The 22924-nt window shown below is 37.9% G+C and overlaps 1 protein-coding gene across 1 annotated transcript in view; it reads left to right on the forward strand.

The window, feature by feature from the left end:
- Positions 1-3294: 3294 nt before the first annotated feature.
- Positions 3295-22924, forward strand: part of LOC134669309 (ras-specific guanine nucleotide-releasing factor 2-like) — a 54230-nt gene continuing 34600 nt past the window's right edge. The window contains exons 1-8 of the mRNA XM_063526815.1: positions 3295-3326; positions 3503-3685; positions 4350-4407; positions 13902-14073; positions 18129-18322; positions 19181-19306; positions 20585-20687; positions 22159-22347. Of these exons, the coding sequence (XP_063382885.1) occupies positions 3295-3326; positions 3503-3685; positions 4350-4407; positions 13902-14073; positions 18129-18322; positions 19181-19306; positions 20585-20687; positions 22159-22347 (1057 nt within the window). The remainder of the gene's footprint in view (positions 3327-3502; positions 3686-4349; positions 4408-13901; positions 14074-18128; positions 18323-19180; positions 19307-20584; positions 20688-22158; positions 22348-22924) is intronic.

A 22924-nucleotide genomic window follows, 5' to 3' on the forward strand; every position in this document is an offset into this window, starting at 1 on the left:
GGTCTAACTCTATATAAGTTTAGGTCCTAAACAGAATCGCAATAAAGACATCATGGTGAGGAGGCCCCAGTTTTCTCCAATTATTGCAAACATCATGGTAAGGCCGCTGATGTTTTGCGTTACAAAGCTACTTCTAAACAAAAGAGGGTAACTTTTTACTCTTATATAAACCTGCTGATAACTTACTTATGTAACAAAATGCTTCTCCTTTGACCGAAGAATGTTCCTTTGAATTTATGATTAAATTATGATTTATGACTTTTACTTTCATAAAATTCTTCGTAGGTACAATATTGGAAGCACAATTTTACGACTTAACTTACGTGTTTTTAGTCACTCTAGTCACATCGCCTGACATTTAAAAATCTCTAATTTTTAATTTCAAAAATCATCATCATCCTCCTAGCGTTCGTCCCGTACTGTGACGGGGTCCGCTTTCCTACTTTTTAGGGTTCCGTACCCAAAGGGTAAAACGGGACCCTATTACTAAGACTTAGCTGTCCGTCTGTCCGTCCGTCTGTCTGTCACCAGGCTGTATCTCACGAACCGTGATAGCTAGACAGTTGAAATTTTCACAGATGATGTATTTCTGTTGCCGCTATAACAACAAATACTAAAAACTAAATAAAATAAAGATTTAAGTGGGGCTCCCATACAGCAAACGTGATTTTTGACCAAAGTTAAGCAACGTCGGGCGTGGTCAGTACTTGGATGGGTGACCGTTTTCTTTTTGCATTTTTTCCGTTATTTTTTTTGCTTTATGGTACGGAACCCTTCGTGCGCGAGTCCGACTCGCACTTGCCCGGTTTTTCTCCTTCCACTTCGCTCTATCCTCGACATCGGTTTCCGCTATCCCACACGTTTAAATCTTTGGCGATGACGTTACGCCACCGCTGCCTTGGTTTGCCCCTCCTGTTTGGGCCTGGTAAGGTGAAGCTAAGGGCTCTATTGCCTGCGTATTCAGGCGGCCTTCTTTTGACATGGCCAAACAACCTCATTTTAATTTCAGAAATAACAGCGATATTTTTTCCATTTGTGAAACTTACATTTCTTTGTCCCCAGCTTTAACAAGCTGCTTCTGCAAAAGGAAGAGCTGGAACAGAAGCAGCTACACCTGCTGCAGGTGGTTGAGAGCGAGAGGACATCCCGGTGGCAGTATGCTCAACAGTGCGATGAGTTGAGCAGCGAGGTCAAAAAGCTGAGAACTGAGGTATGTTGAGGTTAGGTTAGAGGTTGAGAGCAAGAGGACATCTTGGTGGCAGTACGCTCAACAGTGCGATGAATTAAGCAGCGAAGTCAAAAAGCTGAGGACTGAGGTAGGCTGAGCTTAGCTTGACAAATGCAGGAGCAATTCACCTGCTAGTGGTTGATGGTGAGAGGACATCTCGGTGGCAGTACGCTCAACATTGCGATGAGTCGAACAGCGAGGTCAAAAAGCTGAGAACTAAGGTAGGTTGAGCTCAACTTTACAAATACAGGAGCAATTCCGCCTGATAGTGGTTGAGGGTGAGAGGACATTTCGGTGGCAGTACGCTGGACTGAGGTACGTTGAGATTAGCTTTACAAATACTCTGACTCTGGGCGAGATATACCTATTCCATCACCGAAACTATTAATTTTCCAGGAACTGACAAGACATTTACGAAATGGGTTACTTTACATGCTCTAATTATAACGTAGAGGCTCCAGTGCCCGACACAGCTCCAATAAATCGACATTTTCAATCATAATTTCATAGCAATAAAGTTGACAGCAAGGTGTCGAATATTGGGTGTTAAAATGTCGATTATTGGTGTGTTTACACTATACCGGGCACCGGGCACGGCATTCTCCTGCCAGCTATGCGGTCGCGGCTGCCGCTCTCGCATTGGACTTAATAGTCATTTGCGGAAGTGCCGCCCTCTTAATATAGACGCTGTTTAAACCATCATCTTATTGATGTGACCGACCGGCCAATGATGATGACACTACACGGTGTAACATGAGGAAACCGAATAATTTTAACCACGCATTTCTGAGGAGAAGGAAAAAATTTAATATGAGTAGGTCAATTTCGCCAAAAAAATTTTTTTTTTGTTTTTTTTTCAATTTTTTAAATGTATTTGTACATAAAAAATAAATGTTATTGGTAAACTTGTCACTTAAAATTGATTTTTAAATTTTTTTTTCGTAGAACATATTATTCACAAATTCTTACCTACTTGTCACTTTTTGACATCTATCAATAAGGATATTTAGACTATGTCCCATAGCAGCAACATCACCATCAAAAAGGCCTTATACACCATGTAACAATAAAAACTTGTTTTTTGTTTTAATTAATAATATCTCTGAAACTAGGCGAATTTCAAAAAAGTTTATTGGACATTTTTGTCTCTAAATATGATATGTTAATATGATCAGGAATACGCTGTTAAAATTATTCGGTTTACTCATGTTACACCGTGTATAATCTACAATAAGTTTTGTTTTTTGACAGCTGTGCACTTACAAGAAGGAGCACGAGCAGCCGGCCCGCACGGAGTCCGCCACCACGTCCCCCAGCCACTCGCCAGACATCGACCCGGCGGAGCTGCGCAAAATTAAGAAAGTCCAGGTATCACAGTTACTGATATCCTGGTATGTGGGTCGATCAACTATTTCTTGTTGTTATTCTATCCCATCAGCCAGGAGACAATAGTGGCATAGTTCCATAGAAGAGCTGCTGTACAATGTTCTACAAACGTGCTTTGAAAAGATTATGGAAAGGCCTTATAAGCACACGTCGGACTATAGGGGGCAAGGTAAGGTTTACAAAAAAATCTTAACTTACGAGTATTATAATGTACCTAGTATTTGTAAGATAGCCATGTTCATAGAACTTGACATGTCCAGTTAACTCATTTGTTTTGTTCCTTTCTCACAGCTGCAATTGTCTGAGTGACGAATAAAGCCAAACGAACTTTTTCGCCATTTTGACTTATGTGTAGTCCAAGTACGTTTATAAATAACGCAGTTAGTTGCTATGATATTTGGAATTTCACATTATAAATACTAGGTACCAAATACTAAGTACAAATACTCGAAAGTGAATTGGTTGATTGGCGAACCTTACCTATCATTCTGATATGCCACGAAAATGCCCGCTGGAGTCCGACGTATGCTTATAAGGTTATAAAGACTACCAAAAAATTCAGGTTTGGTTCATTTAAATACGAAATAACTAGTATTTTAAGAGTGACCCAGGAGACCGTAACCATGGCAACTAGTGACAAGAAAAAGTTGATTCACCCACGTGTCAAATTGTACCGGAAAATGGACGTCTTTTCTGAGGACGTACAATTTGGGTACGTACATTTTACTAATCATACGTATTTGATAGAAGTAGATTTGAACATGCCTCGAAGAATCTACAAGGAAAATTAATCCTTAAAGTCAATATATTGTAGGTATCATGTCTATAGAAAATACCTGCAATACCTACATGCCTTATGTTACTCATACTAAGAAAGTTTTTGGACAGTTCAGGTATAGACTCTTTTTCGTCGCTCTTTGGCCTCAGTAAGTATATCTTTAAAACAGAAAAATATATCAAAGGAAATTTTCAGAGCTTCTTCCGAGGCTGGCTGTGCCGTCGGCGATGGAAGCAGATTGTCGACCAGTACATCAAGAGCCCTCACGCTGAAAGCATGCGGAAGAGAAACAGGTACAGTAACGTTGGTTTTTTAAACCACCTAATTCTAAGTAGTTTTCATCTAGACCACGATAGTCTCGGGCACCAAGCCACCAATAACGGTGTCTCCCCAGAGTTATACTATAAACCGTCTGCATTTTAGACGTAAGGGCCAATGATTAGGAAATAGGTAGTCAGCATCTGAGTGAAAAATCGCATTGAATGGATGGGAAAACATCCGAACATAACAATGATATTTTGTTTACTACCCTAGGCAGTAAAAGAGCTTATTACTCCCATTCATATATGGTCCGCTAACGTGCTAAGTTTAAATTGTCCCTTCTGTATAGACAGTTTTATCAGGGGAATGGGAGTTTATGCAGATTTCTGTTCTCGAAACAACTCTTTGCTACTGGTTTTTTTTTTATATATATTATGAATGGGCTTACTCATGGCCACAGACTAGCCGAGGCGTAGACGTGGCCTACGATGGAGCGAGCTCGCCCAGAAGGTGCCTGTTCACTCTTGATTTGAAGGTTGCCGGGTTATAAGAACACGGAAATATAGACGCCGGCAAGGAATTCCATTCCTTGGCAGTGCGCATAAGGAAAGTAGAAGAAGTTATATCATTAACGTGTACTTATTATAGTTATAATGATTCCTGTTTGTAGGATGTTAATATATTTTTTGCTTTCAGCTTGGTCTTCAAAATGGTTGAAGCAGAGGAAGAATATCTGGAACAAATGGAAATATTGGTAAGCTGTAACGAAAAAAAAATGTTGGTATCATTTAAGTGCATACCACCAAGATGTAGCTTGTAACACTTTAGGGTAGCCACCCAGTGTTATAAACGTCTGAATGTTATTGTAGATAGATACTTTATAGGTTAGAAAAGTAGATGTTTGTTTGATAAGAATTTGGTGGTTAATATACGTTCTACACGAGTATTAGAGTAGATAGGTCAAGGTCGGAGACCAGAAATGTTGTTTTTAATCCTCACATATACGCTTTTGGCTATATTTAGAGGATAAAACTTACCGGAATGGTAGGTCATCAATCATCTATAAATCGTCGCATTTAGCGCATCCATTGTTCGTTCCTGCATTGTGCTGGGACATAAATACCTTGTTTTCTTTGGAGTTTACACATTTCACAATTGAAATACATTTGTACATGGTTACACTACATATAAATAGCTTTGACTTGGTAATACGGGTTGAATCGGTGTTGTTATTGTCGTAATAAACATTGACGTACGTCAATGACAGTTGGTTTGTTGTCTGTGGTTTTGCACAGACAATCAGTCATACATAAAGAGTATTTATGAATAAACATTTGGTATGTGTTCTTTTATATTTTGCAATTCGTAGTTATAAATAATGTCCTTATTTTTAGCTTTCGAAATTAGTAATTCTTTTTATTTTTGGTGACTTCGGGTTTCTGTAAATTGGATCCGGTCAGTTGCGATGTCATTGAATGGGAGGTTTTCCATTCACCACTTTGTCTGTGGCTTTTGCCATTTCCAATTTCGCTTCATCATTACTATCTTTCGAGACAAGATGTAAGACGTAATTTGTACATCATGTCGGCAATTAATTCATGGGCTTGGCCCAAAATATGATTAACCTAGCTTCCTATGCGCCGGTAATGGCGGCATAACCTTTTCACCTCTTTCAAACCAACTTGCAATCCCTTGACAAAGATGAGACATCATTTTGTTTCACCGCGTGCGCCTACGTCGCCACGTCTGGTGTCTAATATAAGGGACTCGGCTTAGAAACCGGGTTCTTTTGGCTAGGCCTGTCCTTTGGCTAGGCCTACTTCTTGCCTTGGCTTGGCCCTTGGCTTGCCTTCTTGGTCCCTTATTGGCCCTATGGCTTTTGGAAGATCTAGGGTGGTGTCGCACCATGCTAGAGGGGAAGCCGTCTTCTCCCCTTAATTTTTGGACTCGAGGTGAAGTGTTTATACGATAAAACTGTGAGTTAAAAACTTATATTTACATTAGTGACTGTGTTCCTTTGCTGGAAAGGATAAACAATATTTAAGTCTGAATTTCTTTTTAACGTGAACCTTCTACATGGTAAATTCTATTATTAATATGAAACCTGCAATTCCTATGTAGGATTTTGTGTGTATTACAGGCCCAAATATGCCTGAGATGTACTTAAGTTAAATTTAATTAGTAATAGTTACGGTACGTAATTTAAATGTTAAGTCTCGAGGCCGCAGCAGGTCTTATTGTGATGTAAAGTGAATAAAAGTATTTAGTAAATAAATTTGTATTTTCATTTGGATATGTCATACGTTTGATGAGTATAGTATCCTGGCGTCCTACTTTAAATATTTGGATATCTATTCTCACTCCATAGTGGCAGAAACCACGACCCTATCTATGCTCGTAGTTAGCCGTAATCATTTTTGAATTTTTAAGTAGGTAGATCTTGGGGGTTCTGGACCACTTACCCAGAGCTCACCCTCCCCTATTACAGTGGCGTGCCCAACGTATGGCCTATGGAGTATGACATTTCCAAGTGAAACATTTTAGAAATATTTTAGTATTAAGGTTTTTATATGTAAAGGGAATTGCAAGTTGTTGTTTGAAAGTGTTGTTTGTGTTGGAGGTTAAACTTATAAATTTAACCAACTTATAAATAAAGCTATACTTTATACGCTAAATAATTAGCTATACTTAAAGAGATTTTCTCAATATTTTAAAATACTTTAAAAGGGTTAAAATCTTATAAAATTTTAACTTATCTTTAAAATATTATAACTCTATACTGACTTACTTCTGATATTACATATCAATCTTGAAAAATGGATTTCATAAAAGCGGGTTGTAAAATCACCCATTTACATAAAGACGAAATGTCACATGAATTAGCGATTCGCAGACTTCCGGTTAATCCCATCTCACGTAGATCCAGTCTGTGTCAAGCTTTAAAACAGACTGCAGATTTAGCCAAAAAGGGTAGTTTAAAGTTCCCGGACTGGGTAATAAGTAATGAAGCTTCCGAATTAGAACTCTGTCAGCATAAGGTAGAGGAGATAGAGTTAGAAGCAAAAGGAGAATTATCAGCAGCGGCGATCGACAGGCTATCCTCGCGTTGCAAATATCTATTGTGTCGTATTTCACGGTTGCCTCAGGAGACCGAAGCGGTACTTCTGTTGAAAGCGTTAATTACTTCTTTATTGGATCGGTTGAATGAGCAAGGCTCTTCTGCGTCGTCTGGTTCGGATGATGACTTTCAATCTCCTAACGAATCTCGTATTGTTAGGGAGATTATTTACAAAACGGATAAGACTTTTAATATAAATTCTTTAAATTTGAAATTTAAAGGTGACACTTGTGTTCGTACTTTCCTGTCTCGCCTCGAAGAGTTGCGAGATGCTAGAAGAATTTCTGAAAGCCGAATATATAGAGGTTTTCCTGAGATTCTCGAAGGTCCTGCGTTGTCGTGGTTCCGGTCGCAACGTACGAAACTTACTACTTATAAAGAAGTCACCGCGGCTTTACAAGATGAATTTGATATACCTGATTTGGATCATCAGTTGTTACAGGAAATACGGGCTAGGACTCAAGCCAAGTCTGAAACTATTGTTTATTTCGTATCGACCATTCTAGGAATGTATGAGCGTCTTGCAAAAGAGGTTCCTGAACAAGAGAAGCTGGATACTATGATGAGAAACATTCGTCCGGAGTATTCCAAAGATTTAGCTTTACATGACATAGGATCGATTGAGCAGTTGAAGTCGTTGTGTAAGCGCATCGAACTAGCTCAGGTTAAGGCTAAACAATTTCGTGAACCGGTTTTATCAAACCAGTCAAATAATTCTTCATCAGAACATCCACCAAAGAACGTTGAACCTAGGAATAAGTCCTTCCAGTCTCGTTTTCCTAATTCTTCCAGAAACTTTGTTGCTACGGTAGCACAAAGCTCTTCTCAACTAAAATGTTTTAGATGTGGTAGGTCCAACCATAACACTAAAGAGTGCAAGAGCTCTAGAGATATCGTTTGCTTTAAATGTGGAGAAAAAGGGGTGAAAACTCCCGAATGTGTTAAATGTAACTCCAAGACAAAAAACTAAATAAGGTCTTTTCTGTTAATAATAAATGTCGACCTTCTGCTCCCTATCGCGCAGAAAAGACGATTTTCTTTAATCCTCCAAAGGGAGACAATAGGGTATATGCGCTATTGAATATACTTAACTTGAATTTCAAGGCATTGTTAGATTGTGGTGCCAGTGTTAGTTTCCTGGGCCACAACAGCCATTTAGTATTCGCCACAGGTGGGATTCCTATTCAAAAACATATGAAACCTGTTATGGTGAACGTAGCTGACGATCATCGAATCGTATCTACTGAATATATGGTTTTACCAGTAAATTATAAAGGTCAAGTTAAACTTATACACTTTAATATTCAACCGGAGATTGCCACTCCAATGGTACTTGGTTTAAACTTTTGGAGAGCCTATGGATTAGCTCCAGGCCTCATTACTGATATAGAAAAAACTGATTCTCATTATATTGCTAGTCTTGACGCTTTACCGTCAGAGACAGGACTTACTACTTATGACTCTTTATCTTCTGAACAAAAGTCTCGACTTGTGGCTACTAAATCTCTTTTTGATCAAATTGATACTGATAAGGTTGGTTTGGGAAAGACTCACTTAATTGAACATGTTATAAATACCGGAGATACTCCTCCGATAAAACAAAAATATTATCGACTTAGTCCTTTTAAACAAGCTGCACTAGCTAAAGAGGTAGATCGTATGCTGAAAGAAGGAATTGTCGAACCTTCTCATTCCCCATGGAATTCTCCTGTCGTTATGGTGGAAAAACCTAACGGAGACTTAAGACTTTGTTTAGATAGTAGAAAAGTAAACGCAGTTTCAAAATCTGATGCGTATCCCGTACCACATGTTCAATACATACTGGATAATTTACGCGATGCGAAATTCCTTACCTCTCTTGATTTGAGTGCGGCATATCATCAGATTCCTCTTAGTGAAGACTCCAAGGAGAAAACTAGTTTTACTGTACCAGGAAAAGGGTTATTCCACTATAATAGAATGTGTTTTGGTTTGGTAGGCGCTTCTGCGACTATGCAACGTCTCATGGATAACCTCTTTACTTCACATTTTGATCACAAAGTCTTCTGTTATATTGATGACATAATTATTTGTACTTCCGATTTCGATGAACACATAAGATTACTTAAAGCGGTTTTTGAAAAATTAAAATCAGCAAATTTAACTATTAATATGAAAAAGTCATCCTTCTGTAGGAGTGAACTGAAATATCTAGGATATTTAGTTGATAGATACGGTCTGCGAACCGATCCATCTAAAATTGATGTAATTTTAAATTTTCCTACGCCTAAAGATGCTAAGGATATTAAACGTTTTCTTGGAATGTGCGGTTGGTACCGTCGTTTCATTTATAATTTCGCAAAGATAGCTCGTCCCTTATCTCGCTTAACGAGTAAGAAAGTAAAATTTGAATGGACAAATGAAGTTAACGATTCTTTTAACATACTTAAATCTGCCTTAGTTTCTTCTCCTATTCTTAAATGCCCTAACTTTAATGAAAGCTTCTATATACATACGGATGCATCTTCTTACGCCGTAGGCGCGGTCTTGACTCAGTCTTATAATGGGATCGATCATCCGATCGCATACTGCAGCCGTACACTTAACCAACCAGAGACGAACTATTCGGCTACTGAGCGCGAACTCTTAGCTGTGATTTATGGTCTCGAGCAATTTCGTGCATATGTAGAAGGGAGAAAATGCTATATTATAACTGATCATGCATCTTTAAAATGGTTCCAAAACTTGAAAAACCCTACTGGACGATTAAATCGATGGGCGTGTAGATTAAGTCAATTTAACTTTGAAATTATTCATCGGAAGGGAAAAGAACATGTCATACCTGACTGTCTTTCTCGTATTCATGTCAGTTCTATAAATTCTGTTACTATTCAAGACCCTTGGTATCTTGATATATATAAAAAGGTATCTGAAAAACCTTCTCTCTTTCCAAACTTTAAAATTGAAAATAATAAACTTTTCCGTTACTCTAAGAATAAGTATCGTCTGACAGCTCAATTTGACTGGAAGCTGGTACTCCCTTATGAGCACCGAAATGAAATCTTAAATAAGTATCATGATGATCCTACTGCCGGTCATTTTGGCGTGGCTAAAACCCATTCCAAAATAGCGGACTTATATTATTGGCCTACGTTGTTTCAAGACGTGAAAGAATACGTCGATTCTTGTGAAATTTGTAAAACTTATAAACCTGTTAATTTAGCTCGTCCTGGCTTGATGGGTAATCCCCGACGTATATCGTCACCAGGCGAAGCCATATCTTGTGATATTCTTGGTCCCTTTCCTCCGTCTTATTTGAGAAATCAGTATCTTTTTGTATGTGCTGATTATTTCAGTAAGTATGTGACTTTGTTTCCACTACGCAACATAACTGCGAAAGCTATAGTTAAGTGTATGGAAAAAGGGATATTTCTTATACATGGGGTTCCTAAATATATATTCTGCGACAATGGTGTTCAATTTACTTCAAAAGACTTTCGAGACTTAATGTCCAAATATAATGTCCCTCATATTTTCTATAACCCTAGATATCATCCTCAGACGAATCAAACGGAACGAGTGAACCGTGAACTTGTAAGAACTATTGCTTCATACGTGCGTTCTGATCACCGTAACTGGGATAAGAACATATCGGAAATACAATGTGCATTAAATACAGCTCGTCACGAAGTAACTAAAGATACACCGTATTTTCTAACACATGGTCGTCAGATGATTCTAGATGGTTCTCTTTATAATAGTGAAGGTCCTATAGATCAAAACGCGCTCGAATTAGATACCAGCGGTGAGTTTTCTGAAAAACTTAAAGAGCTCAAAACTATATTTCAAAAAGTGCGTAACTCGTTGATCGCCTCCCATGAACGTAATGCTAGGTATTACAACATGAGGAAGCGTCACGTAGAACTAGAAGAAGGGCAAATAGTTTATAAGAGATGTTTCCCATTGTCAAATGCAGCAAAACATTTCTCCGCTAAATTAGCGCCCCGTTATGACAAGTGTGTCATTCATAAAAAATTAAGTCCTCTTCTATACTCTTTAAAATCCTTAGAAGGAAAACTTCTAGGTAACTTTCATATAAAAGATATTGTACGTCCTGGTGAAGCCGAGCCGTCTTCGTAGCGGTACTCGTCTTTTCACTTGTTGGCTCAATATTTAAATTTGAAATATCCTATATGATACAAAATACTGAACTTACCTACTGAACTGAATGCAGCCTGGCGCAAGCTTGTTTTCATCAGACCGGGTAATTGTTCCATGTATTTGATTCTATATATATTGGTACCGGATGCATACGGACCAATCTTAATCTTGATATGTCCTTATAAAGACATAAAACAATAAATAATCTGAATAAACTACAGAAACTTACTTTACTTATAAACCCTTAAGTGGGACTACTCTATAAAACGTTATTAAATCGTGAAACGAGACTACGTTCTCAATAAACTGTGACTAAACTTTTGTTTGTCGATATAGGAATTGTGTATTGGCTAGATGATGCAGCTCTTTACTTAGTTCCACCTTTGTCGGTGATAGGCAATTTCTTTAATAAAGGGAAAGTTATTTTTCGGGTTGCCGTCTTTGACATCATCTTCTAGATTTAGGTAAGTGTTCACTAGGAATAAGTAGACCCGGATCAAAATTAGTTGTTAGTTTTCCTTGGTTGAATTGGCCATTCACCAAGTCATAGGTATAATTTTTGTCATAAGGTGTTTTCTTTACGGATTATCTGTGTTCTCGGGGTTAAGTTTGGTAGGTTAAGGTGTAACTTCATATTAGACGTATAAATTAAAAAAAAAAATTTTTTTTTCCAAAAACACAACACTGTAATAGGGGAGGGTGAGCTCTGGGTAAGTGGTCCAGAACCCCCAAGATCTACCTACTTAAAAATTCAAAAATGATTACGGCTAACTACGAGCATAGATAGGGTCGTGGTTTCTGCCACTATGGAGTGAGAATAGATATCCAAATATTTAAAGTAGGACGCCAGGATACTATACTCATCAAACGTATGACATATCCAAATGAAAATACAAATTTATTTACTAAATACTTTTATTCACTTTACATCACTATAAGACCTGCTGCGGCCTCGAGACTTAACATTTAAAATACGTACCGTAACACTTTAGGGTAGCCACCCAGTGTTATAAACGTCTGAATGTTATTGTAGATAGATACTTTATAGGTTAGAAAAGTAGATGTTTGTTTGATAAGAATTTGGTGGTTAATATACGTTCTACACGAGTATTAGAGTAGATAGGTCAAGGTCGGAGACCAGAAATGTTGTTTTTAATCCTCACATATACGCTTTTGGCTATATTTAGAGGATAAAACTTACCGGAATGGTAGGTCATCAATCATCTATAAATCGTCGCATTTAGCGCATCCATTGTTCGTTCCTGCATTGTGCTGGGACATAAATACCTTGTTTTCTTTGGAGTTTACACATTTCACAATTGAAATACATTTGTACATGGTTACACTACATATAAATAGCTTTGACTTGGTAATACGGGTTGAATCGGTGTTGTTATTGTCGTAATAAACATTGACGTACGTCAATGACAGTTGGTTTGTTGTCTGTGGTTTTGCACAGACAATCAGTCATACATAAAGAGTATTTATGAATAAACATTTGGTATGTGTTCTTTTATATTTTGCAATTCGTAGTTATAAATAATGTCCTTATTTTTAGCTTTCGAAATTAGTAATTCTTTTTATTTTTGGTGACTTCGGGTTTCTGTAAATTGGATCCGGTCAGTTGCGATGTCATTGAATGGGAGGTTTTCCATTCACCACTTTGTCTGTGGCTTTTGCCATTTCCAATTTCGCTTCATCATTACTATCTTTCGAGACAAGATGTAAGACGTAATTTGTACATCATGTCGGCAATTAATTCATGGGCTTGGCCCAAAATATGATTAACCTAGCTTCCTATGCGCCGGTAATGGCGGCATAACCTTTTCACCTCTTTCAAACCAACTTGCAATCCCTTGACAAAGATGAGACATCATTTTGTTTCACCGCGTGCGCCTACGTCGCCACGTCTGGTGTCTAATATAAGGGACTCGGCTTAGAAACCGGGTTCTTTTGGCTAGGCCTGTCCTTTGGCTAGGCCTACTTCTTGCCTTGGCTTGGCCCTTGGCTTGCCTTCTTGGTCCCTTATTGGCCCTATGGCTTTTGGAAGATCTAGGGTGGTGTCGCACCATGCTAGAGGGGAAGCCGTCTTCTCCACTTAATTTTTGGACTCGAGGTGAAGTGTTTATACGATAAAACTGTGAGTTAAAAACTTATATTTACATTAGTGACTGTGTTCCTTTGCTGGAAAGGATAAACAATATTTAAGTCTGAATTTCTTTTTAACGTGAACCTTCTACATGGTAAATTCTATTATTAATATGAAACCTGCAATTCCTATGTAGGATTTTGTGTGTATTACAGGCCCAAATATGCCTGAGATGTACTTAAGTTAAATTTAATTAGTAATAGTTACGGTACGTAATTTAAATGTTAAGTCTCGAGGCCGCAGCAGGTCTTATTGTGATGTAAAGTGAATAAAAGTATTTAGTAAATAAATTTGTATTTTCATTTGGATATGTCATACGTTTGATGAGTATAGTATCCTGGCGTCCTACTTTAAATATTTGGATATCTATTCTCACTCCATAGTGGCAGAAACCACGACCCTATCTATGCTCGTAGTTAGCCGTAATCATTTTTGAATTTTTAAGTAGGTAGATCTTGGGGGTTCTGGACCACTTACCCAGAGCTCACCCTCCCCTATTACAAGCTTACCTAAATTTTAAAAGCAACTCTATTCATAGTTTTGACCATTCGATGCAGCTGATTGTTGCTCTGATCATGATAATTACAAATTTGATAGTGTCACTTTGGAAATCAGTTTCTTTGCATTGTCCGAAAAACTAAACATTCCAAGGCGTATGTTGACGTGTTTATCGACATGTTATAAATTCTAAATGGAAGAGAAAAAGGTATTTTCCAGCATACTCTTTAATCTTTTTCTTCTCGTGTCGATGGTGTCGTATTTCATATTAAGTGGGACTAAAAGTAGCAACGTATACATTCAAATATAAGTATTATAATGTATCAACTTGATTTCTCCCCAGGTAACCTGCTTCCTCCGTCCCTTCAAAATGGCGGCCAGCTCCAAGAAGCCCCCCTGCACCCACGAGGACGTCAACTCCATCTTCCTTAACAGCGAGACGGTGCTCTTCCTCCACCAGATCTTCTTCAAGGGCCTCACGTCTCGCATGGAGTCTTGGCCCACGCTCGTATTAGGTGAGATGCCATGGATTTTTGATGCATGCGTGTCTGTCTGTCGTCTACGCAACAGATTGAAACAAGTCATTCTAGAAATTCTGTAAATATTATAAATGTAAAACAATGATTTCTATGAAACAAGCTTCAGAGCCCATCAACGTCACTAGCACCACAGGTGAATAATTGTGATTATTTAAATTTAACGATAGATATTTAAATAATTACAATTATTTAGCAGTGGCGCTAGTGAGCACGTTGATGGGCTCTTAATGTGTATAGCAGCAATTACTATAATTGACTTTAATTGAAATACGAATTCTAAATTTTCAATAAGGTTGTGGATTACATGTAATATAGAAAAGGTGACTGTCTTTTCATACAGGGTGATTCATGAGACATGAGCAGGACTAATCCTGCACACTCAGTAACTGATAATTGATCGATCACCGTCGTATTTAGGTGAAACAACGACACTTTTTCCTATTTTTAACTTTTTGGTGAGGGCAAATTTAACTGTCTACAATCATGGTTACCCTACAAGACCTAAGTAATAAACATAAAACCTCTTTAACCGTAATGACGGCATTATGATTACAAAGAAAATAAACTGTCAAACTTGAGTGAGATACGAGTTTTCAAAAGTAACTAGACCGTGATGACATTCAATTTGACACAGAATATCGGTAGTTTAGTATTCTAATTGTAGGGTGACCATTCATGTCGTAAATAAATTAATAACTTTTTTTTTCAACACGACTAGAAAATTAACGTTAACCTCACTAATACTGATACGAGACAGTTGCTTATTATTTACGAAATGTGCAGTGTTAGTCCTGCTCACGTCTCCTGAATCACCCTGTATTTAACGATAGATATATAAATTATTGTACAATTATTTAGCAGTGGCGCTAGTGAGCACGTTGATGGGCTTTTAATTTGTATAGCAGCGATTACTATAATTGACTTCACATGAAATAGGAATTCTACATTTTTAATAAGGTTGTGGATGTAATATAGTGAATGTGACTGTCTTTTCATATAGAGTCTAGAAGAAGGCTATCTACAAGTAGCTTTCATTCGCCGTTCCTACTAAAAATTGAAGAAGTCAGACGTTGCGTAGAAGATGGACAATTTTGAAAAGATAATACTGAAAATGGAGAGCCGTTAAAGCTATTCTCCAACAGCATGATTTAAAATTGTTTTTCCATCGCTCCCTTATAAAACTAATTTAATAACCAAATAAACCAAAGGAAAATCACATTTAACGACCCAATGTTACAAATATTGCTTTTCAATGAGTCTGATGGAAAACCAATTTTGATTAATAGTGAAACAAGCTTGCAAAAGCATGACCAATCCTTCAATGGAAATGGTGTATCATCAAAGCACCAAGTAACTGATGTCTACTTTTGGTGTTTTAGCAAAATACTGCTATTAATTAAATACAAACTAATAAAGAAAAATAAGTTCAGGTCCACTAATGCGCTGACAAAATTAAGCCTAGGATTTTGAACCTAAAACACAAAAATACAGAACTAAAGCTTTCTTTTGCATTTTGATGCCATAGAAAGCTTTTTATGCAAGTATTTATTTATCTTGAACGTAATAAAACTGTGGGTGCCCTTATGTGTCTTCAGGAATTAGAAAATAGTGTGTAGCTGTTGTCTAATAAACTTAAGTTAGTGTTTAACGTTTAATTTTGCCTGCAAGACAATTTTGTTCAGAGCATTGTGTGGAAACATAGGTTGTTTAACAGTAGATATAATATACGACGTGTAATGTTTAGGTGATACAAGATATACATACGTGACTGTACTCATTAAGGATGACTCACATTAGACCTCACCGTGTCCGGGCCGTAAAAGTAAGCGGAAGCTCCGGCCCGGACACGGCACGGTCTAACGTGAGTTGCGGCGCGATTCGGGAAATGAATTAGAGATTAACTAGATTAAGTAGATACGATATAGTAAAGATAATCTTTACTACATATATCGTATCTACTTAATCTCTAATTCATTTGCCGAATTGAGCCGTCATCCTTTACTGTGAACCATTTTTTTATGAGAGCAACACTGAAATCACAAATAATAACTAGTTTAGGTGATCCATACTAAATTCGACAATTGTATGGAAACGGAGATAAATTTCTTTTATTTCATAGTTACTTCCATTGTAAATGGTGATCATAGCAGTCAGTATAATATAATCACGTACACATACTTGTATCACCTAAAAAAATACACCACAGTATAATAGATACCTATATATAACAGTATACTTACTTATATCGAGTAACTAAAACTTGCATACATTATTAGTTAGTTATGTCATATAACTATTATAGTTATGTGTAGCTGTTTGTTCAAGTAACAGCCTAACAGTATTTAGATAGCGTGACTTTGTGTTGGTAGTAGAAATTAATTATTTAGAAAATTAAATATACGCGTAGTTATAGCATTTTAATTGGATTTCAAACCTTCAGGTACATTTGTTTGATTTTAATATTTACCTTGACATTAATAAATTAAAAGTGTATTTTTGTTTAGCTATGTATTTATATTAATTAATCATAATATGCAATGTAGGTATATCAATTATTTTTCAATAACAAATGAGTAGAAATATTGATTTTGCCGCGTAGAATGTAGAATTATTAGTCAGTAAGGTATTATGTATACAAATTTTGATATTTGTATATCTTAGAGTAGGTAGGTAGATTAGACGACATAGATAATAGAGTAGCGCAGCATGGCGAAGCTCAGAAATAAAGACCTAAAAATTGAATTTAATAAATATTGTTGATGTTAATGTGTCCCAGTGATCTTGAATCCATAGTGAATGCCAATGTAGCAAGCGTCCTTAATACAAATGTTAGACCGACCCCATTTCGTATACCCGAAATACTGGCGTTTCCAAATATGACTATTTTAAGAGTATAACCCTGCATAACTCCCTAATGTATTTTTTCTGTCAGTGTAAAGTGGTCCCGTGTCAGTTTAAATGGCATCCTTTGGCGTTCATAACCTTCCTTACTTTAGCTGAATGCAAAGCGCGGGTTAACGAAACCGCCATCATTTATTTATTATCTTGGCCGCTATTAAACTATCTACAACAGTGATAATCATATTCCGTACATTTTATCAGAAAACATATTTAGTATAGAAATGCTCCACAGATAGGTACGTTCTTTGGACACAAAGTGTTTCTATACCAATTTGAATAACCAATGATGACAAGACTTAAATGTACATTTTCTCAAGCATTTCATGCTTGTAAACGAGTGTATTTTATCTCGAGTTACTGTATTTGTCCACGTCTGGGTAAAACTATTATCAAAACCCTTGACGTGTCAACTGTTCCATTAAAAACTAATATAAAATCCAAGAGAAATCTGTCATTGGAACTGTAATAAGAAAAGAAAAAACATATTTAGTATAGAACCACAGATAGGTACGTTCTTTGGACACAAAGTGTTTCTATACCAATTTGAATAACCAATGATGACAAGACTTAAATGTACATTTTCTCAAGCGTTTCATGCTTATAAACGTGTGTATTTTATCTCGAGTTACTGTATTTGTCCACGTCTGGGTAAAACTATTATCAAAACCCTTGACGTGTCAACTGTTCCATTAAAAACTAATATAAAATCCAAGAGAAATCTGTCATTGTCACTGTAATAAGAAAAGAAAAAAAGAGCAATAGAGATTGTAAAATCCTACTTGATTAAATGTGTTTCTATTCTATTCTAACCTATTCTTGTTTGTAGGTATTAAGTTTGTATGCACTAATAAAAATCCAATACTTAAATACATAGAAAACACCTAGAGAAGAAAATATTGTAAATCGATCTTCTTCTTCTTCCTCGCGTTATCCCGGCATTTCGCCACGGCTCAAGAGAGCCTGGGGTCCGCTTGACAACTAAATATTGTAAATCGATCTGAATATTATAATGTAGGCGGCCAGTAAATGAGACCCCCTCATAGCCTGGAAGCTAGCATGGCATTTGGTGTCGTCGTAGCTACCCCTCCAGAACTGTCAATCAAACAATCAGACGGTAGGCGTGTCCACAGGGGACCTGTTTGACATGTTGCTGCCAATGCTGACGATCTACCAGGAGTATGTGAGGAACCACCATTACTCGCTGCAAGTGCTGACAGAGTGCAAGCAGAGCCAGCCGTTTGCCACGTTGCTGGCGAGGTTGGAAAGCAAGCCAGCGTGTCAGGGACGGTCGTTGGAGACTTTCTTGACGTATCCTATGCATCAGGTATGTTGGTACCAGAAAGTTGTAGTGTTGGCTTAGTTACAAGGCTAATGAAAGCCTTCTGTAGAAGTAAGAAGTAAGGGGTATCGTCTTGGGTCGTCCCATTCGTTTTTCGTCAAGTTCTTAAATTAGTCCTATTCTGCTTTCGTCACCCATTCTACATTCGTTACAATCGTCGGTGGCTTTCAATGTAGAATGAGCTTAACGATAAACGAATGGGGCGACACAAGACGAATACCACGTAAGGTAAACGTACTGGTGCTCGACGCGGTCCCAGTACATGTCATCTTGAAACTTAAGTCATTGTCAATAGAGGTGACAGCAGGGTGTCATCTACTGGCCATTAGCATGTCGAGCACTAGTACTTTTACGAGTACCTTATCTAAGGTTTTAATACGCGGTGGAAACCTGTGTAAGAAAGTTGCAAAGCAGGGATGTATCTCTTTTTAGTGTGAATTTTGACATACTTTTCCTTGCATTAAACGCAGTGTGTAATAATGTTTTCCTGGACTGCTTAGGTATGTCTGTCTCTAAGGGCTCGGCCACGACATCGAGCTACTTGCGACAGTGGGAGCGATAACCATAGGTTGGAGCGTGACACAGCGATCGGACCTTTCGCTCCAACCTATGGTTATCGCTCCCGCCGTCGCAAGTCGCTCGATGTCGTGGCCGAGCCGTAAATATAAATTTACAATCAAAGTTCTACGACCCAAATATCTCATACCTACTGCGTTCTTTTTAAGTCCTCTTGGATTGGATAACTGGATATGATAACGCCCAAAAATAGTATTTAGAATCCGATACCTATACTGAACTCTAATAATGGTTATTCGAACAAGATAATAAATGCCTTTAATTCAGATTCCTCGGTACATAATAACCCTGCACGAGCTGCTGGCGCACACGCCGCACGACCACGTGGAGCGCCGCAGCCTGCAGCATGCGCGTGCGCAACTAGAAGAACTTTCCAGGCAAATGCACGACGAGGTGAGGCACATTGATTTCAAGGCATTTATACAATACCATTGACCGGGGTGACTTTCAAATGAAGGGGCAACTTTTAAATTCTAGTTTTTAAGCCATAATATATATTTATGCGAGATTTTTAACAGTAGGTGAATATGAATATATAGTAATCTAACTAGTTACAGGAACATTTTCAGTAAATAATGAATAATGGTAATTCTATGGCCGTTTTAAATCTATCAAAGTAACCCCAAATTTTCCAGAGTCACCCCGGTCTACGGTACAATACTCTTTATTGCACACCTCATTTTACCTCTGCTTGTATTTCTGTCAATCTTTTATAAAAGAAGACAGTACAGAAGAAAACAGAAACACAAGCAGAGGTAAACAACAGGTTTTATCGCTAAAAAGATCTCTTTCAGACAACCTTTGGGTAGCGGAAACTTGTTGCAAACGCAATGAAAGAAACCTTATATAACAGTACCAGCCATGGAGAAAGAGTAACCAGATAAAAGTATTAAGGAAGAGATAAGAAATGGATTTTAAGTAGTCTCTTAAAATAGTTAGGAGACTGAGCGCACCTTAGGTCAAGAGGCAGAGAATTTCAAAGTCGAACAGGTTAATCGTGTGTATTGATGATTTTTCCTGTTTTTAGAACAGACAATCATAAACACAATATACACATACAGGTATAAGAAAACTCACAGAAATATACCTAACATGATATGGCGCAGTGTCTGAATAATAAAATTATAATTAAAAATCACTTGCTGGGTCAAAGATCATGGAGTTAACATTAGAGGAGAAACTTTGTCATACAATATTTAAGAGAGTCTTATGGATTTGGCAGTAGGTATAATTTAAGCCAGCGTTCGGCAACTTTTTAGCTGCTAAGGGCCAAATAGTACTTAGTTACCGAAGTTGACGCGGGCCGCACTTTTTTTAATATTTGTGTATGACTTTATCAGACATCGTCGTTTGTCGATATTACATACGAAATAGCTAGGGAGGCTCGCGGGCCGCTTATTATCGACCGACTGATTTAAGCTGTACCTGTACCTAACTATGTAGGTAACATATTAAGATCGAATTTAAACTTAAATCTTATTATTATTTCTGTGTCCCTAGTGAAAAAAGGTACATGTCTCGGGCAGCGCGGTTTTAAAAGGGTATAAGTTCCAAGTAACACCTATACCCTTTTACTTCTAAGCTGCGTGAGACTTGTACCCTTTTTCACTGGGGCCACAGATTTTATTTAAATCTTAAGATGTTGGACTGTAAGGTCTATGTTATTGTCAGGTAAGCGAGACAGAAAACCTGCGCAAGAACCTAGCCGTGGAGCGCATGATCATCGAGGGCTGCGACATTCTGCTCGACGTCAACCAAGTCTTCATCAGACAAGGTAATAGGACACAAAAACATCATCATCATCAACATCATCTTGCTGGTCATAGGCCTCCCAAAGAGAGCGGACTCCCGCGACCTATACGTCACGGTCGTCAGTCCACCTTGTGGGGGGTCTACCCAGTACCCACGCTGCGCCTTCCGGTACGTGGTCGCCACTCGTGAACATTTCCGCCCCAACGGCCATCGGTTCTACGGGCAATGTGCCCCGCCCTAAAACATACCTTGAAAGTATTGCAATTACATACATGCAAAATGCATTGTCCCTGAATTTTCACGTGGAGCATGCATCTTTATTTAAAAATGTGAATCACGTGGTTTCTTATTATATTTTTTGAGCTTAGTGGATTTTGGGCCCGATTCGGATTTTGTAATAGACATCTATTAGATATCTTTTAGATTTTTTTTTAACTAAATCCAAATCTTTTTAAATCTAAATCTTTTAGATTAGACATCACCAAGATACGATAACGATATGTTTTAAGATCTAACCTGTCAAATTTTGACATTTGATGATTCTGAAGATACTCTTTAACGATTTCCACAGGATATGACTTAGAGATCCAATTCACATCTAATAGATATCTTACTCTATCTAACGTAAAAGTGACATTGGTTGCCCGAATTGCGCTGCAAAAGAGAACTAGTTGCTATCTAAACTATAACTATATATGTGATGGATACCTTTGCGCCAGGGACAACTCGGGGGGGACTGTTTGACTAGGCTTAAGCTAGTCTTAAGTTTTTGTTGTTTTTTTTATATATTGTTGTATGGACGTTTAACTATAACGTATCTAGAATGGATCTGGTACCTACGTGTCGTCTCTTGTGAATATCTTGAAGTTCGAATACGGCAGTTTGAGTCAAGTACAGTCCGTCCACTCTAAGAATGACCTTGACCTTCGGGTATCGGCGGTAACATTTGAAGATGATACTTACTGCTGTTCTGCTTTCTTATTAACTCACAAAAGGTAGGCAAATAAATCAGTAAGATAAGGCACTGTCATTTTCTATATCGCGATTACGTCCGATTTTACCCGAAAAACGAAGGTTCTGAGAGTTAACGGACTGTAAGCTGTCCATAGCGACTAATGTGGACAATTGAACGCGGTTTCATGCACGTAACTATTGATATTCGAGACAAAAATTAAATGGGATTTTGCTTTAGTCAAATCAGATTCTTTTTCTAACAGTCAAAACGATTAGCCAGTGTCGTAGCTAGGCGTGGGCGAAGTGGGCCGTGGGCCTCGCGCAAGGCCCCCCTTGGGGCGCGACGCGAGGCCCCTTCGGGCACTGTGAAAGAAATCGGCCTCGCAGATGCGACTTCGCCTACGGCTAAATTAGTTCACTCTATGCCGCTGCGATTAGCCATCACGGAATTTATATGAAATGCAGAATATGTGACGTCACTGTCAAGCTATTCTTTAAAGTTATATCTGATATTATCATTTGACTATCTTTTTCCCCAGGGACGATTTCACAAGTGGTCGGCAAAGGCCGTCGAGCTTCACTCCAAGCCCGCCAAGCGTTCCTATTCAGTAACCACCTACTCCTCAGCACCAGGGCTACTGGAGGAAGACTGCATCTACCACCAACTGGAAGGCTGCCACTGCATGACGCATTACTGGTTGAAGATCCTAGCAGTCATGATGATGATGGTATGTTTCCAAGATTAATTCATCCAACATCACCTTCCATCTGATCTTACTGAAGATCTTGAGAGGCTTCCAACTTACTCAAGATCTTGGGATCCTTAACATCAGAGTTAGGAGGAGAACTGGATCTTATAAATGATCAGTTGTATGTGTCAGCTCTCCTTCAGATCATATTTTTTACCACACACATGTTCTAGGCGTTTAACATTAAAAATTGCGATAACTTTAAAAAAATTGAATCAAAAGTTTTGGATCAATCAACATGAAATTTGTTTCTGCTTGTAAAATACAATCACCACTACAATATCAAATACTTTATCATAGGTTAACGTCATCCAATTATCTCTTCTATCTGGCAGAACTTCAAAAAACATTAACAGCACAAGACGTGCTTTAAATTGCTAACATCGACATCATCATCATAACTTAAGGGCTTTGCTCTTGTCGGTGGAGTAATCGCCAATCATTTCTTTCTTGTGCCAGTCTTTTATTTTCCTCAAAGTAAGGAAGACAAATGAAGATGTCCTAATTATGATAGGAGAAAAGCGATGCTTGTTAAACGCAATAAGAAATAGGAGAG

Source organism: Cydia fagiglandana, chromosome 12, assembly GCF_963556715.1.
Source record: "Cydia fagiglandana chromosome 12, ilCydFagi1.1, whole genome shotgun sequence".
Classification (NCBI taxonomy): Eukaryota; Metazoa; Arthropoda; class Insecta; order Lepidoptera; family Tortricidae; genus Cydia; species Cydia fagiglandana.